Source organism: Micropterus dolomieu, linkage group LG01 (assembly GCF_021292245.1).
Source record: "Micropterus dolomieu isolate WLL.071019.BEF.003 ecotype Adirondacks linkage group LG01, ASM2129224v1, whole genome shotgun sequence".
Classification (NCBI taxonomy): domain Eukaryota; kingdom Metazoa; phylum Chordata; class Actinopteri; order Centrarchiformes; family Centrarchidae; genus Micropterus; species Micropterus dolomieu.
This window is the reverse complement of record NC_060150.1, coordinates 2,825,652-2,844,597: the sequence shown is the minus strand read 5'-3', so window position 1 is coordinate 2,844,597 and position 18,946 is coordinate 2,825,652. Positions and strand designations below refer to the sequence as shown.

General features: G+C 44.9%; 1 protein-coding gene across 3 annotated transcripts in view; it reads right to left on the bottom strand.

Annotated features, from left to right (window-relative positions):
- The window catches only part of agap1 (ArfGAP with GTPase domain, ankyrin repeat and PH domain 1), a 171,602-nt gene that overhangs the window by 41,716 nt on the left and 110,940 nt on the right, over positions 1–18,946 (bottom strand). For all 3 annotated transcript variants that reach the window (XM_046049966.1, XM_046049972.1, XM_046049963.1), the window contains 4 exons: positions 13,395–13,499; positions 7,852–8,020; positions 6,007–6,171; positions 3,696–3,857 (listed from right to left, as the gene is read on the bottom strand). In XM_046049966.1, coding sequence (XP_045905922.1) covers positions 3,696–3,857; positions 6,007–6,171; positions 7,852–8,020; positions 13,395–13,499 — 601 coding nt within the window. The remainder of the gene's footprint in view (positions 1–3,695; positions 3,858–6,006; positions 6,172–7,851; positions 8,021–13,394; positions 13,500–18,946) is intronic.

The window sequence follows — 18,946 nt, the reverse complement described above, 5'->3', positions numbered from 1 at the left end:
ATGTGTGCTAACCATTGTTTGTTAATCAATGTGTGCTAACCAGTGTTTGTTAATCAATGTGTGCTAACCAGTGTTTGTTAATCAATGTGTGCTAACCAGTGTTTGTTAATCAATGTGTGCTAACCATTGTTTGTTAATCAATGTGTGCTAACCATTGTTTGTTAATCAATGTGTGCTAACCAGTGTTTGTTAATCAATGTGTGCTAACCAGTGTTTGTTAATCAATGTGTGCTAACCATTGTTTGTTAATCAATGTGTGCTAACCAGTGTTTGTTAATCAATGTGTGCTAACCAGTGTTTGTTAATCAATGTGTGCTAACCATTGTTTGTTAATCAATGTGTGCTAACCATTGTTTGTTAATCAATGTGTGCTAACCAGTGTTTGTTAATCAATGTGTGCTAACCAGTGTTTGTTAATCAATGTGTGCTAACCATTGTTTGTTAATCAATGTGTGCTAACCAGTGTGTGCTAACCAGTGTGTGCTAGCCAGTGTGTGCTAGCCAGTGTGTGTTAGCCAGTGTGTGTTAGCCAGTGTTTGTTAATCAATGTGTGCTAACCATTGTTTGTTAATCAATGTGTGCTAGCCAGTGTGTGCTAACCAGTGTGTGCTAACCAGTGTGTGTTAATCAGTGTGTGCTAACCAGTGTGTGTTAGCCAGTGTGTGCTAGCCAGTGTGTGCTAACCAGTGTGTGCTAACCAGTGTGTGCTAACCAGTGTTTGTTAATCAATGTGTGCTAACCAGTGTTTGTTAATCAATGTGTGCTAACCAGTGTTTGTTAATCAATGTGTGCTAACCAGTGTTTGTTAATCAATGTGTGCTAGCCAGTGTGTGCTAACCAGTGTGTGCTAACCAGTGTGTGTTAATCAGTGTGTGCTAACCAGTGTGTGTTAGCCAGTGTGTGCTAGCCAGTGTGTGCTAACCAGTGTGTGCTAACCAGTGTGTGCTAACCAGTGTTTGTTAATCAATGTGTGCTAACCAGTGTTTGTTAATCAATGTGTGCTAACCAGTGTTTGTTAATCAATGTGTGCTAACCAGTGTTTGTTAACCAGTGTGTGCTAGCCAGTGTGTGCTAGCCAGTGTGTGCTAGCCAGTGTGTGTTAGCCAGTGTGTGTTAATCAATGTGTGTTAATCAATGTGTGTTAGCCAGTGTGTGTTAGCCAGTGTTTGTTAATCAATGTGTGCTAGCCAGTGTGTGCTAGCCAGTGTGTGCTAGCCAGTGTGTGTTAACCAGTGTGTGTTAGCCAGTGTGTGTTAGCCAGTGTGTGTTAGCCAGTGTGTGTTAATCAATGTGTGCTAACCAGTGTGTGCTAACCAGTGTGTGTTAGCCAGTGTGTGCTAACCAGTGTGTGTTAATCAATGTGTGCTAACCAGTGTGTGCTAGCCAGTGTGTGCTAGCCAGTGTGTGTTAATCAATGTGTTAGCCAGTGTGTGCTAACCAGTGTGCTAGCCAGTATGTTAGCCAGTGTGTGCTAGCCAGTGTGTTAGCCAGTGTGTGCTAACCAGTGTGTTAGCCAGTGTGTGCTAACCAGTGTGTGTTAATCAATGTGTTAGCCAGTGTGTGTTAGCCAGTGTGTGTTAATCAATGTGTTAGCCAGTGTGTGTTAGCCAGTGTGTGTTAATCAATGTGTTAGCCAGTGTGTGTTAGCCAGTGTGTGTTTATCAATGTTTTAGCCAGTGTGTGCTAATCAGTGTGTGTTAGCCAGTGTGTGTTAATCAATGTGTGCTAACCAGTGAGTGCTAGCCAGTGTGTTAGCCAGTGTGTGTTAATCAATGTGTGCTAACCAGTGAGTGCTAGCCAGTGTGTTAGCCAGTGTGTGTTAATCAATGTGTTAGCCAGTGTGTGCTAACCAGTGTGTGTTAATCAATGTGTTAGCCAGTGTGTGCTAACCAGTGTGCTAGCCAGTGTGTGCTAGCCAGTATGTTAGCCAGTGTGTGTTATCCAGTGTGTGCTAACCAGTGTGTGTTAATCAATGTGTTAGCCAGTGTGTGTTTATCAATGTGTTAGCCAGTGTGTGTTTATCAATGTGTTAGCCAGTGTGTGTTTATCAATGTGTTAGCCAGTGTGTGCTAATCAGTGTGTGTTAGCCAGTGTGTGTTAGCCAGTGTGTGCTAATCAGTGTGTGTTAGCCAGTGTGTGTTAGCCAGTGTGTGTTAATCAATGTGTTAGCCAGTGTGTGCTAATCAGTGTGTGTTAGCCAGTGTTTGTTAATCAATGTGATAGCCAGTGTGTGCTAATCAGTGTGTGTTAGCCAGTGTGTGCTAATCAGTGTGTGTTAGCCAGTGTGTGCTAATCAGTGTGTGTTAGCCACTGGACTGTTACCATGTCTTTAAGACTCGACCCGACTTGTACTGATTTTATTATTTTCTCGATTACTAACTGTTAGCTTGCCCAGCTGATGCACAACTTTAACTCCACTCTCTCACAGTTCAAGACAGAAAGACAACCATAAATCAATACAAAATAATACATAAAAACACAAGACGAACCAAACTTAATGCAACCAAGCAACCGTTTCTAAGCAAAGACCGTTCAGAAATAGAACAAACAGCCTGCAGCAATCACAACTCTCCAGATGACGCCATGTGACTTATGAAAGGTGCATTTACTACCTATCCATTCAAAAAATACACCTGAATGACAGATTGACACTTATGGCTTATTTTTCTACCTTCGCCTTTATCTTTTCTTCTTCTTCTGACAAATATGGACGTACACTCTGCTCCCACTGTGACTCCTAAATCTAAAGTAGTGCACTTTAGACTGACCACCGCCTCGCACTTCTCACACAAACTATTCGGATCACGGCGTGGACCAAACAGCAAAGGTTATGTCACAAACTGGTTCACACGGAGACAGAAGAAGAAGAAGAAAAAGAAGAAGAAGACAATCCAACAGGATGAAGAGATGAAGGGCTGACAGAATGAGAGGATGAAGAGGTCCGTCCCTCACAGCCGAGGTAAGGAGCCTCAGACGATCACATGACTGCGTTTCCCAACCCTGGTCCCAAATCAGCAGCGTTATTAACTCATTAAATGTGTACTTTTACAGAATACTGCAAGTAACTATACTTCTTTATGGAAGTACTTGTAATTATACACATTTATAGATATTTTAAAGCATTTGGAAGTAATTGGAATAATCCAAGTAGAAACACATTTGGAAATACAAATAGATAAATATTTGGAAGTATAAAGGTAGTTAGATATTTTGAAGTATTTGTATAGGTATTTGGAAATACAAGTAGATATTTGGAAGTATAAAGTAGTTAGATATTGCTGAAATATTTGTACAGACATTTGGAAATACAAGTATATAGATCTTTGGAAGTATTTAGAGGTATTTAAATCTTCAGAGATTTTGAGGTAACTATGTATATAAGGTGTAAATATTTTTAAATAAACATGTACTGTATATAGTTTTTTAAAGTATTTGGAAGCAGGGGCCAAAATTAGCACTTATACTTAATTTTGGATAGTATACATAAAAATACTGATACCTGAAAGCCTTTGGAAGTATATACAGAGCTGGAAATGTTTGGGAGTACAGTGTACAAGTATATAGATATTCGACAGTATTGTAAGTATAAAAGTATGCAAATGTTGCCAGATATTTAGAAATGTATGAATATCCAGGTTTAGCTGTTGGACCCGGGCGGGGAAAGTGTGAGGCGAGGGGAGGGGAGATGGCGTTACCTTCCGCAGTACCAGAGAGGCCGTCGGCTTTGAAGTTGCTGGTGCTCTTCTTCCGCCGGTGCTTCTTGCGGTTGGCGTGCGGCGATGGCGGCGGCTCCATCTTCGGACTGGTGGTGCTGGAGATACTGGGACTGGAGCAGACCGAGTCTCCGAGGCCGGTATCTGCAGATTCAAACAATATAGATATCTGAATGTATATGAGGATATAAAGTATGTAAAATCACAGATATTTGAAAGTACCTTAGGATATATAGATTTTTTTAAAGTATATGAGGATTTGGAAGTACATAAGAAAACAGATATTTGGAAGTATTTAAGAATATAGATACTGTGAAGTTTTCGGAAGCGGGTAAGTATGTAAGGATATAAATATTCTGAAGTATTTTTAATGTATTTAAATTTTTTACGACCTTCTGAGTTTACATTCGTCGATGTCGGACACTAAAGCTACAGGCAGCTGAATCATCTTCACCACGATAAAAGTCTGAACCAGAGTCAGAGTTTCTGAAACCTAAACGAGTCCCGGTCCACATACAGGTCTGGAGGATGAGGGATGGAGCTGCGTGGGGGGGCGAGCGAGGCTACCAGAACAGGGAGTCGAGTCTCTCTCTCTCTGCCCTCCACTCTTCACGGCGGCTGCTGACAGCTGTGACTAGCGGCGGAATAAAATAACATTCAGCTTCCATCAATATCACATCGCAGCGGCGACACTGACATGGGCGGCGTGTGTGTGTGTGTGTGTGTGGATAGAAACACACACGTATATATACACAAGCGCTCGTTGGGCCGCCGCGTCCCCCCGAACGGCAGACCGCCCCAAGGACGGCCATAACTTATTTTACAATCGTTTAGTCTCAGCTCAAGTGGAAAATGTGACAACTTATCTCTGCTGACAAGATGCCATCCCCGAGAGTGCAATTAACCGCCGTGGATTAACGGCCCTCCCGTCTGCACGCCGTGCTCCTTCCACGCCACCCCACCCCTGCCTCCACCTCCACCCTGAGCCTCAAGACTTCCTCCTCCTGCTTCACTTTCCCTCCTTCTGAACATCTCGCCTGTTTGTTTTCCCTCGACTCTGAAGCTCATCGACAGTTTGGACACCGGCTGCTAAGACAGCGCCGACCACTGACCAATCAGAAGCAGACGGATTCTAAACCCACAGGCATTAATATGGAGCTGCAGCTATGACAGCTTCCACTCCTCTGTGAAGACTTTCTACAAGATCTTGGCGTTTGTCTGTGGGAACTGCTTTCAGTTCACCCAGAAGAGAATTTGTGAGGCCAGACACTGATGTTGGACGAGAGGACCGTCAAAGGTGTTGGATAGGGTCGAGGTCGGACGCGCTGTGTCAAGTTCTTCCACACCCAACTGAGAAAACCATTTCATTACGGAGCCGGCTGCACGGGGAAAAGGCCAAACACAAACTGTTGGAAGAACTAGTGTTTAAAATAGTATTAAGTAGCATTAAGATTTCCCTTAACAAAGACCACACCATGAAAAACGTATATGAACAGGGGCGTCCCAGGACTTTTGGCCATGTAGTGTATTCATGTGGCGAGTAAAATGTTATGATTACTGATGAAACTAAAATTATCTTTCTTATCTTAACTTTGCAGTTTTAAAACATGGAGATAAATGCAATTAATCGTCACAATCAGATTTTTCAGCCCAGTGGTCGCCAGGATCCTAAAACTCTACGTAGACCTCTCAGTGTTTGTAAGGCAGATCTGCAGTCTCTGTTTACCTCTGTTCGGCTCACTTTCAGGTTTAAATCTTACTTTAACATCAGGAGCTGAAGGTTGGAAACAGAGCTGCGTATGTGAGTGTGGCCCCCGGGAGCCCATTGAAAGCATTTCACAGCTTTAAACGTTATTTGAGGACGTCTGCAGGGCACAACACTGACGACAGAGCTGCCAGTCAAGCTTATCGTCACGAAAACACACACACACGGCCTGACAGCTGTCAGTCTTACCATCTCGCTGTGTGGGAGGCAACACTGGCACTTAACATGTCACACACAGAAACGCGGTACACACATATAAAGACACGCATTGCCCATTAGCTTGACGTACTGCTAAGGCAGCATTAAGGTCTGGCAGGTGGATCAATGGGAGACAAATGATAGGCTCCCCCGCGGAGCTGCGCACTGGGGCCTTCTGAACCCCAGCAGTGCAGCTGCGCGTGTGGACCTGATCTGTAGAGCCGCATCATGACTTCTAAATAAATTAGGGCACATGTGCACTTCAGTACCAGATTTAAGAAGTGACACTTTCACCAGGCCTACATCACTACGAGCGTTTGTTTGTTTTACCCGTGCTGACTCCGGAGTTGGCGATGACGGTGGCGTCGGTCCACTGGTCGGCGCTGGAGACGGAGTAGGAGCGCTGGTGCATCCCCTCCAGACCTCGGCTGTTAAAGGACACCAAGCTGACGCCGCTCGCCATCTGAGACACCGACGAGCTGCTGCTCACCGAACCTGAGAGAGGAAGTCGGGTTCAACACGTCAGTCTGAGGAAGAGGAGGAGGAGGAGGAGGAGGAGGAGGAGGAGGGGCCTTCAACAAACTGCCCCGTCCCAGAACACATTTAAAGATATTTTACAGGAATGTAAATGTAAGACTAAATGCTCTGTATTTGTATAGCGCCTTTCGAGTCTTTTACACTACGTCGCACCCTGGAGGAGCCGGGAATTGAACCGCCGATTAACGGTCAACCCGCTCTTACCTCCTGATAAGGGGCGTTATATTTATTTTTACATACACAAATGTGTAAATGTAACAGTGTGAACTGGCATACAAGCGGGCAGAAACGCTCCTTTCAGTGTTTAATTATTTAATTATTGGATATTAGTACTAATCTAATTGTTAACCTGTAGCCAATGTTAGAAGATTACACTACTGGTTAGTAAGTAGAATCTTAATCTGTAGTAAATCATTAGTAACTAAAGCTGTAAATAAATGTTTCTATTAGTAGGAGCTCAAAGAGGTTACTGCTAAACTCACAACAAGGTACCGCTCTGTTGTTTCCCACAACAGATCAGGACCAAGACTTCTGACTTGTATTTACTACCAACAGGAAGTTAAGATACAAAACGGGAAATGGGACGCACGACCATCACCGGGACAAAGGAAACCTAAAGCAAGAAAACAGCTGGGAGATACGTCTTTGAAAACGAGACAAAACGTTGAAGTTGGTGTGTGAAGTCATGTCACACACAGAAACACAGACGGGGGACCATAAAAGGCAGCTTCTTACAAGCTGGCTGCTTAAATCAAACCCTTGAGTTAGTAAGAGGCTGCGTGGTCCAACAGCCGGGTGAATCATCCCTCCCCTCCCTCACCCCTCCCTCCCCCGTCCTCTCATTACAGCTCATTTCTTGGTGCTGGCTGAGTGGAGCCAGGACTCTGATTGCATTAATATTCATGACAATAATTAGTACATGGAGTACGGCTCACTGAATATTCATGCTATTAGCTCGGGCCTCCTGGATCCCTGTGTGTGTGTGTGTGTGTGTGTGTGTGTGTGTGTTTGATTTAAGCAGCAGAGCTTGAGCTGCTTTAATGTGTGTGTGTGAGACACGGAGGAGCGCTCGTTTCCCTCCACCTTTTGTTTTACGACGTCTTGCTTCAGGAAGAAGAAGCGCTTTGTGTGTTTCAAGGCTGAACTAAGCCGTTGCTTTTTGTTTTTATATATACTTTTTATTTAAACTCTTTGAATATTCAACCTTTACTGACTCAGGAAGGACGAGACAAGCTCGTGTTTATGAGGAAGCATCAAGAGGAGCAATTAACGGCACAATTAAAAACAAATGTCCTCATGTCGGAGTAATTACTGGTTATTCCTCAGCATAATATTTGAAAGAGTGACTTGGACCACTAAACATGACGTTGTACTTCAAGGGCGTGGAGTACAAATATCTTATCTCTCATTTGTTATATTTCCAGATTACTTATTTAATTTATTTATTGTCTGAATTTAATCACCAAATCCACATGAGAAGCACAAAGATGCTTCCTTCCCTTTATTTCTGGTTTCAAACTTAGACTTAATGCAGGGATGACAATATCACCATCACGTTTTATCTGATCTGAGGCCTGAGATCTCTGCAGGGTGTATCAATAAAATGTCTTGTGCTCTCAGGTGAAACTCCTCCCTCACCTGGAGTCTGTCCGAGCTGCATGCTGCTCATGTCCTTCGTCAGGCCGTTGGTTTTGGGACTCTGCACGGGCGCGCAGGTGGACACGGCGCGAGGCGGCCTCTTCCCCGGGACCTTCACCGTGGTCCTCAGCAGGTCGATCTCCTTACCGTGGACGTTCTGCATGTAGTCCTGAGAGAGGGGGGGGAAACAGAGAGAGTGAAGCTTTGATGCAAAAAGACAGTAAATCAGCTGATCCAGGCAGGGCAGCAGCACCTGTCAGATTAAAGCAACAACCTGAGAACAGCTGTTTGTCCAACAGAAAAGAAACTATATGAAGATATAAAACAGGTTCAATTACATGTTTAAAACCCAGTTTCATTCCTTTAAACAGTGTATTTAGACTTTTACAGCTTCTTTAGAGCGTAAAACAAGAACTTAGGAAGTAGATTCAACCACTGACCAATCAGAAGACAGTCTGCATGAACTGTAGAGGGACCATTTAACCGTTCATCAATTAATAAATAATAAATAAGCTAAATGACTTATTGCAGCCTTGCATTTTGTACTTTTTAAATAAACTAAAACAACAGACTGATGATCATCACGAGTGTGTCGTTCTCAGGTGGCATTAATCCGGATAATAAAGCAGCGAAAGCCCCAAATAAAAACTAATCCCTCAAAGCGGCACTGAAGGGGCGAACCACGCCGACCCTGATTGGCTCCGCCCGCACGCTGACACGCCCAAAACAGCCTCGGACCCCCCCCCCCCCCCCCCCCCCCCCCCCCCTCTGGTCTGAAAGGGGCGGATCAGAGTAGTGAATAAAAACACAAGTAGTTGTGTTAATGACGGACGAGAGGCGCTCGTTAAATCCACCCCCCCCCCCTCCCCCTGAGCAGGGTGAAGTGCGAGCGGTGACCTGAGAGGAGCAGAGCTTTGTGGGAGGTCGGCCTCCTCCTTAACATGAAGGAGGCGAGGAGAAACAAAGCTCACACAACCCGCTGGGCCGGATTAAAACCACTTGGGTGAGAGTTTGCTGCTGTCTTTGTGAAGACCGGCAGCATTCAGACGAGAGACCGAGGACGCTTTAAAAGAGCGAGGTATTAAACTGAAGTGAGGACATTTAGAAGGTCTGTACAATTTTACAACGTCAGGGCAGTTTTAAGAAAGTACGGACTCCCCAAAGAAAGAACATTTTAGACTGTGAGGACGTCCTCACTTCTTTAAAAGTTTTAGCTTTTGGGGGTCTTACTGTCAGTGACGGTCTTTCCAAGTACATCTGTTCAAATGTGTGTTAAAGCCAGTCCCTCCAGGATTTCAGCGTCACTTGCGATATTGACCAATCACTGCAACTTTTCCGCAAATGTGACCTATCGTCGCCGTTTCATGTCAAACGTTGTCGTACGTCAGCAAACTCACTTCCTTGTTTACAAGTTGCAGCAGACATGCATGATACCCACGTTTCACATTTGCCTACAAACATAACAGCGTGAAGACAAGGATCCAGATCTTCTTTGCCAAAGCGGGGAAACGGTTTTGCAGAACGTGCAGCATTGTGGTCGAACATGAAGGAAATCTGTAACTGAGACACAGGCAGCTGCATCCCGGTCAACTGCAAGCACTGAAAGATTTAAGGTAAGCGGGTTTAAAATGCTGGATTAGGCCCGCCAAGTCCTGGACGGACTGTTTAATGATTCAACTGCAATTCTAAAGGTAAAAAAACAAATCTACCTTTGCAGTTTTTCACTTATTTACACAATTTCATCGCAATAAAACGTCCAGAAACATCACAATTTGTTACAAAAGTTGCCGCAAATTCAGGCATTTTAGGCCACAACAATCACAAAAAACACCCGTGAATTCCTGGAGGGACTGTAAGAGTGAAGAATAAAGATGATAAAATGAATTTGTGAACACAATATAATAATAATAATAATAATATAGTTTAATTTCGCTATGCAAATACTGTTTCACAAACACCTGTACACTTGCTGGGCCCCTCACTGACATGATGCGTCCCCTAAACCTTAAATTAACCTTAACCTAATTACAACCTCAAATCTAAACCAACTCATCTCCGTCAGACGGACGTTTACAGGAGTGAGGACCAGAGAAAATGTCCTCACTTTCCAGCTCTGAAACTCTAATTGGTCCTCACAAAGATGGAATAAGTGGAGCGTACTCTTATTAAACACTCTCTCTCTCTCTCAGAGTTTCCCGCCTCCCTCTGGCAGCTCGGCTGACAAAAGGCCAATTCAAAGCCAAGTGCTCTCGACGGCGTCTTAACAAGCCACCGGAGAGCCCTCGAGCCAGGGGCCCGCTGGGTAAACCCTCCACACACACACACACACACACACACACACTCCCCTCCGACAGATTGACCGAGGTAATTGAGTCTCCATTTGCATCGAGGAGCTTTCATCATCGGCCTGATCGTCCGCGGCACGCAGCGCCGTCCAGGACGGATGTGTGTATCGACCAAACACACCAACAGCAGGTGGTGTGTGTGAGAAAATGTTTGAGGGCGTTTGTAGCCGTATGAGGGAGTGTGTGCAGGGTGTGTATGTAAATGTGCGCGTCGCGTTCACCCGGTATAAATGGACGCATAAACGGCGACGTCGGTGTGAAAAATGCGACATGAACAGAGAGCTGAAAACTGCCGACGCCGCGGGAAACACGGATCCATAAAGAGCGAGCTCGTCCAGAAAAACACGATCGATGGAGAAAAAGGAGACAGGAGATAAAGGAGGAGAAGAAGAAGCTCTGCGGCCAGACAGGAAACATTAAGAAGGAAGCGATGAAGGTGTGAAAATGGAGGACGGAGACTAGAATAAAACTCTCAACAGAGTCCGAAACATAAAGAAGGCATAAAGACGGTGTACACGATAAACTGATGAGTGTACACCGTTATCACGTTCAGCTTGAGTTGATCACATTACACTTTATTTATGTGCTTTTATTTTATATATGTTACCATGTTTTAACACACATTTAATCATCTGTTCTGTGTGTGTAGCATGAAGAGACCACAAACTTTCTTTTTGCAACACAACCTTGTGCTGTATAATGATAAATAGTTAAAAATGTTTAGTTTTTTATTTATAGAACTATATTTAATTTGAGAAGTTTCTTCAGGTCTTTATCGTGTATCTTGTAATGTGTTTTATTATCTTTGCTCTTCTTGAAACACTTTGTAACCTGGTGCTCTATAAATAAATAATTATTATTATTATACTGCCAGGTGTTATATCTATTATTTTGTCCACCTGTCTGACAGACAGCTAATACATTCACATATTATTCTGTACAATCGTTTGTTTATATTTCTCTGTTATTCTTAATTATTTTACATATCTGCATTCTTAAATTTACTTTTATTTTAATTTTTAAGTCCTTTTATCGTCACACTCGACACACCCGAGCAAGCTCTATTTGCTGATGAAGGATCATGACATGCAGCTGAAAGACCGGGAAAGGCCAGTAAGTGGACCTTGAGTCTAAACCGGTCACATTTCAGCCTTTTTGTATTAAGCCGTACTGGTTCGCTGGTTTATCGGAAAGTAACTTTACTCTTCTGTGACTTCTTATCTTCGTTATCACCTTCTTTCTGCAGTGCTACCTGTCCACCTGCTGGCGGGCGTGGCTGCAGGAGAAGCTGTTGTTCACGTTTTAAGATAACAGAACCAGATCATTTCAGCCTCTAACCCCGTCAATGTCACCTCTCCTTACAGAGGGCGGTTCATTTCTCTCCCGCCTGCTCTTGGCCGGATCTTCTTCACTTTGCAGGGGACTTTTCTTGCCAATTAGGTGGCATCTATTGCCATCCACTTAATTAGCGGCATTAATGTGATTTCTTTGCACATAGTCGGGCAATTAGCGGCGCTGATTGAGTTTCGTTCGATTAGCCTCCGCAAACAAGCTAATTGAGCTGCAGATGCAACGCGCTCAGGAAAACCTGGCTTTTTGGTGCTGGAGGGGGTTTGTGTGCGCGCGCGTGTGTGTGTTGATGTGTTAAGTGATGAGTTTTATCACTAATTTACCGCATCAGCTGCTCTAATCGCTGATGAACGTGTGCAGTTAGGTGAAGTGTGGAAGCCCAGGGACGAGCGGCTCCAGGGGGAATCGAACCAACAACCCCTCCAACCACGAGGAGGCTGGGACTCAAACTTACAACCCACTGGGCTTAAACCTCTTTCCTATAATTTGTGCTCAAACATTTGAGTTTAGAACATTTAGCTGACCGAGAGATCGGCAACTATTTTGATAACCGATGAATCATTTGAGTCATTTTTCAAGCGAGAACACCAAACATCTGCTGATCTCCTGGTGCCTGAAAGTGAAGATATTCTGCTTTTCCTTAACTTGTGTGACGACAGAATGAATATTTTATTCTTTTAGAGGGTCACAACAATCTATTTGAAGGTAATTTTCACTATTTTATGTTATTTTATGGACAGAACAAGTGATTTAAATTCATAAAAAGACAAAACGATAATGAAAATAACAGTTAGTTGCAGCCCCAAAATGTTTCTCCTCCTTCATTTATCTCTTCTCCATCTTTCTGTTTCTCTGTCAGTTTGAGTTAGAGGGTGTGAAATCTATTCCAAAGAGAACCTGCAGTAAACAGACGTGAACCCAAAATTAATTTAAAGAGAGAAAAAGACCTTCAGATCCAGTCAGATCATGAAAACATAATTCAGTACAAATTACTAAAGTAGTCTAAATGTCCACATCGTAACTACATTAACAAATTGATGGCTCAAGTAAAGTTTGAGTCAACGACCTGTCAGTCCTGATAAGCCTGTCTATAAAATCCCAAGATGTTGAGTTTACAAAGAGATAAAATAAAATAAAAAGCTAGCAGCAGATTAAATTTGGCATTTTTGCTTAAAAAACAGCTCAAACGTTTAATCGTTTATCATGTTGTTGCCATTTAATTTCCTGTTGATTGATGGACTGACTGATTGATCTCCAGAAGTCCCTGTTAGGTTTCAGAAACGTGACATAAACGGACGGTTTACGGTTGCTCCACGGTTCAACAAAAGCATTTTCCGGCTACATTATTTTACTTTTACTCTGATTAATAAATGTTCCCCTCTGCAGATTAAACACAGGTTTTTAACCGCATCAAAAACCTGTCGAAAGCATCGCGTCCGACAGAAATTCTGCACCAGGAGAGAAGAGAGACACAAAGAGTGTGTGTGAGTGTGTGTGTGTGTGTGTGTGTGTGTGTGAGTGTGTGTGTGTGTGTGTGTGTGTGAGATAATAAAACAGCGCCGGGCAGGATATTGTGCCAACAGGGCAGAGAGCCGGGGCAATTAGCAGAGACATTACAGCTGATATTCACATCATCAACGCCGACGTGGGCAAACAGATGACGAGTCCTAATTAATACACAAGCCATCAACACTGTGTGTGTGTGTGTGTGTGTAGTTGTTTCTGGAATCACACGCACACGGGATGGAGATGAAGAGCAGCAGATAGATGGAGGTCAGTGCAGGCTGGCAGAGTGCTGGAGTCTAATAAGCAATCAGAGAGGGTTAGTAATGAGTGTGTGTGTCTCACATGCAGGCTGGGGTGGTAGGTGAGCAGTCCGTTGTCACACAGCGTCACGTACTTCTTCTTCCACTCCTTGTTGAGGGATTTACCGCTTCTCTTCAGCAGCATGCCCTGCAGAGAGGAAACAACAGCAGCAGGTTTAACACACTCGGTTTTATTTAATAATAATAATTTATAAGACAATTCATCCTCTTGTACTTCCACCAACATTGTGACGGTACGATCTAGTGCTCCTTAATGTGACATAATGACGTTAACAAGACAAAACTGTGAGTAAATCTCGCTAAAGGTTTTCTACTCTGCATCAAACCTTCTACAGGGCCGACGGCAACGTCATCTGGCACGAGCCTGCGGCGGCCCGCCATCCCATGTAGATTACCGTGAAAGAAATGTTTCCACTGTTCGCCATGATGAAAGACAAAATAATGGCACGTTCCAGAGTTGTACCTTCCTGCGTCAGGGGATTAAAAACCTCCGTGAGTCGTTTAAATCGTCGCTCAAATCAGTTATTCAAACTAGACGTGTTCACGTTCGTGCCAAAGGAGTTGGGGCCGGGTCGAGGTCTTGCAACCCAAACTGAGGGAACTGTTTCTTTACGGAGCAACATTAATTAAAACAGAGGTGTCCACATACTTTTGGCCATATAGTGTCCAAAGTGAACATCCCTGAGTCACAAAGTCCCTATTTGTGCATTTGTACATCTCGATGCGTCTCTTTGTGCACATTGGAGCTAAATTACATTCAGAGGCTTTGGAGCGAAGCTAACGAGCTCACAGCCAGGAGACGGATTAAATAAGAGTTCATCTCTCCCCAAAACAACATCTTAACATCAGACATTTGCAGCGGGGCTGAAAGGAGCTGGATGTAAAGCAGCGAGGAGAGAAAAGACGGAGGGAAATCAGCAGTTATTTAATTGTCGGACTCGGGTTTTTTTCCCCACTCTCTCTCTCCTACGCACATCAGCTGCGGCTGACTGACCGTTTAGGCCGAGCGACCGCCCGCTCGCCCGCCCACACTTCATTTGAGCTGGATTCATTAGGTTAGAGAGAGAGAGAGAGAGAGAGAGAGAGCAAGAAGGTCACAGAGAAAGCGGGAGAGAGCGGGTCGAAATGGGAGAAAGAAGAGAGATCTAAAAGAGAGGAGAAGGGGGGAGAGTGGCGGGGGATAAAACTGTCCGCTGATTAGCAATTACAGCCGTGCTGCCACGCGTGTCACTTCACTGGACCTCTACAACATTAACACTCCGACAGAGGATATTAATAGAGTCCAGCCGTGAAGGGAGGAAGAGGGGGAGTTAGAGGCACCACTGAAGAAGAGGGGGAGGAGAGGAGGGGGGAGATGGACAGGCCGGCTGATGGACAGAAGCCTGCTCTCCGCCGCCCCGACCGCTCAGCTTTCATTAAGGCGGTCGTGGTGGTGGGACAGGACGGCAGGCCCGGGGGTGACCCTCGCCGCCAGTGACGGCACATTCGGCGTAATTGGCGGTGACACAACGCCAGGAAGGAACGCCTTAGAGAGACAAAGAGGGACGTTGAACGCAAGCGGTGGTGGCGAGCTGTGAGACAAAATGTGTCCGTCTTCCTGAAGAGTCTCAAAAGTGAGACACCAAAATCATCCAGATACGGAGTGATGGTGGAGACAAGAGGACGTCAAGAGAGATGCGGGGAGTGGAAACACCTTCTCTGGGTTCCTCTGGGTGCCAAATTAAAGTTATTTTCACAGTAATAAGAAAGTTAAAACGTGTGTGAGCAGCAAGGTTTCATGAACTCGCTGATGATGACGGATGGAGATCTGTGAGCGGCTGACAGCGGCTGACATTCCTGTAGCTAGCACGCTAGCTACAGGAATCTCTCAACGCACGTCAGGGTGAATTCCTACAGACTGTGATGATCCTAAACGTTTCATCCCGCGCCACCGTCAAGTCGGAAGGTCACAATACCTGCAAAACCACATTCCCATCAGCCTCAGCTGTACTTTGTCTTTAGTGCCACTACGCAAACGTTAGCATGCTGACTCGCCGAGCTAAAACGTCCACCACGGTAAACACTTGTCAAACCCACTCGACCCGGCTCGGGTGTCTCTCAGGGATGGAAATGAATTCAACGATACGGACGTTTAAACGTCATTTAACTGACTTCTCGTTCGCACCGCTGCTACATTAAACGGCTAACATACAGTATATATCTGATATCTAATACAGTCCGACCTCTGCACAGCTCTTCCACGCTTATACACCTTCAGATTTAGACATTTGCTGAGTCCCTTTCAGGAAGACCTGCTGATCTGATCTGGTGAAGTGTATCTGTGGAACTTCGTCGGGTCAGTGATGTTGTGAGGAAGTAAAGCCGCGTGTGAGCTGCCGCAACAACAACAGGGGTTCCCCACGGTGCGCTAAACGCGACTTGACGAGCTTCCTGCTGCTCTGAAGTGAAAGCTGCCGGCAGCCGTGCAGCTGTCAGGCCAGCTGATCATCCATTACTGCCTGTTAGTGAGCGAGCGGCAGCATGTTTCCAGGCAGGGAGAGAGAGAGAGGATGTGTGTTTACACTACGGCTGTCATCAATTAAGATTTTTTAGGTCAGCTCAGACTCATGGGATTTTACCAATTTTAATCAATCAAAAAGCCAATTTCACAGATAAACTCACACTGAGATAATATTTAATAATCATCAGGGGACGTGAGTTAGAAATTAGACATCATCAAACACACAAGTTCGATCAGACAAGTGTTGTTGAACTCGAGAATCATTTTGAGCAACTTAACTTGCTATCTGGTAAATTTGAAGAGCATGACGGTTTAGGTCAGGCGGTAAACGTCTGACCGTTAAAGACAAGTGAAGACATGCAAATCCAAACTGGTGCCATGTTTTGTGTTCTCTTTACCCCTGTTGTTGCTTAATTGTTCATTTCTTGTCGAGCTGCAGTGCAAAGTCCAAAACTGATTTCTCCACGGGGGAAAAATTAAAGTAGATGATGATCTTAATGATTTGAATTTAAAAAGAAAGAAATAAGAGAAAAAACTTCCAGTCAGACACAAATATTTCTTACGTCCTACACATCAGCCGCCTGAAGGCGTGTCTGCCTGCGAGCCGGCGCCTTCAATTAGTCATAAAAACTGACCAAACATAAAACATTTAAAGTGTAGGGATGCATAGATTAATTCTGCAACATACGTTCTACCAATATTCTCCTTTTGGCTTGTATTATTTCAGAGATATCGACCTCTGGAACTTTAAATAAAAGAGAAAGCTCCAGAGTTATGACTGTGTGGCTTTCCCCTCCCCTAACTGTCAGATTTTATCCCCATGTCCCCTCTTTACGGCTTCACAGACGAGAAATACACAAAATTCTTTCATCAAGAACCGGTTAAAAATGAGAAATTAAAGAATACTTCTGCAGAGGACGGTAAAAGTGAAAGGAGAGACGAAATGAGAAGGTCAGTAGGATCTTTGAATGATGTTGAAGTGGACGACCACTGCAGGCCTGGACTGAACTAAACTGAGGGGTGAGACACTATTTCTTACTCTTTTTCCATCCAAACCTGGTATTTGGGGAGGGAGACGTCAGCAAATTAATTTTGGCCATCCATCCTGGGGATGACAAGCGATCAGTTTGCTCCAGGGGAAGGCTAATTGAACGCCGCGTCGAAGCCCTCCTGATGGGTAATATCTTTCATTATTCACCTCCCCGGGCTTCGTGACACACACACGTCGCCTCTTATTTTACCTACGGGAGGGGTGGGGGGTGGGGGGGTGGCAGCCATGACAGCTCACAAGGTCTCCACATGGGAAAATAGATGTGGGGAGATAAATACATCCTCAGATATACTCTCTCCTCGCTGCACCGAGGCACTTCTCCGCCCCGGTGAAGTATTGTGGGGTAGTGCTTAGGAAAAGGTCGCTAGCTTGGGGTGGGTGGCGAGGAGATGAAGTCATTTGTTAAGCATCCGAAAATGTCCAAGGGCATTACTAAGATTCACAACGTTGGGTTCTTCAAAACAAAGAGACCACGTTGCGTTCAAGTGGACAAGACCAGGACGGTGAGGGAGGAGGCAAAAGGGGGAAGGACGCAAAGTCTTTTATTAAATATAAATACAAGTTATAGATCCCCAAATACACGAAACTCCCACGGACACACTCCCTCTTCTTTCATACCGAGTCTTCGCCTCGGTGAAGTATTGTGGTGTAGTGCTTAAGAAAAGGTCGCTAGCTCGGGGGAAGCCAAAAGATGAAGTCATTCGTTAGGCGACGCATCCGAAGATGTTCCCGGGCTCCCACCTGAGGGTCTCTGATTAAAGACCACAGCAGTCACATGTCGGACATGTTAGAGGAGCAAAATGTTGGATGGAACCACGGACGTCAAAATTAATAATGAGCGGCAAAAGCTTATTGTGCTGGGTTTGTGGATCGCAGGGTAAAAAGTGACAAACAGAAACCAAGAAATGAAACGTAATCCCTCCTCGCACACAACACTTCCCTTCCATTGTGTGAATCTGAGCACCACAGGAAAGCAAGCATCTGATAAAGGAACTTTTATTTTAGGTTTGTTTCCTCCTGGAGGCTGCCCGTCTGTTGATACAGACTCTCCAATCACTCAATCACCCCCCTTTTTCCCCCTCAAACAATGGACTCTCCCCAGGCCTCCTGAAGGCAGTGACAGCGGATCTTAGAGGAGATATGGAGGAGGCCCTATCTGTGGAAAAGACGTGGACGAACCCTCCAGAGAACAGGGTGATCTCGAAGGGGCCGGGGCCTTTTGTTCTTCAGTGTCCTCAGAGAGCGGGAGGCTAAATTAGAGGTGTCACCCACCGCCGACAGCGGAGCAGGGGGGGTGACGGCCGGCGGGAGGGAAGCCGGACGCTCCCTCCTCTATCGTGGCGGCCATCTGATCCGGCCCGAGCAGTGATCGCAGGTCATCCATCATCCTCTCAGACAGAGGAGAGTGTGTTGGTTTGGTATCGACCGTGAGATCGCAGTCAGGTCGGTGAAACGCTCAATGGTCGAATCACAGGAGCCAACAAAGGGGAACTAAGGAGAATAGTGGCGAGAAGCTGGAACCATCTTGTAATGATATACATAAATAATGATTATTCAAAACGCAGGAAAAAGCAGAGACACTTCTTGACTCGCAGGTGTTGCTTGTGACCCCAACAACATCACATGTTGTGGTGTTCGGTTAAAGTGATCGCAGCTCGTGTCTACACTAAGAGTGCTTATTCCTTCTCTGATTGGTCCATTTAAAGGATTTTAAGGAGGTATTTCACAAAAAAGAAAACACAAAGGGCCAGATTTACTAACATCCCGGATAAAGAGGACTAAAGTGCGAGTGCATTATAAAATATTGCACACGCCCTCGTAGTACCTGTTAGGGGTGATCAACTAAGAATTATTGCTTAGATGAAAACAGGAGCAAACACAACGGAGGTGGCAGTATTTAAATGAGGGTTTCCGCCGTGGAGAGTCGGGAGGGAAAGCAGCCACTGTGTAAAAACCTTGGTTTGTTTCATTCAGTGCGTCCCGAGAATGTGGAAATCGTCTGTACCTGCCCAGTAAGTACTTG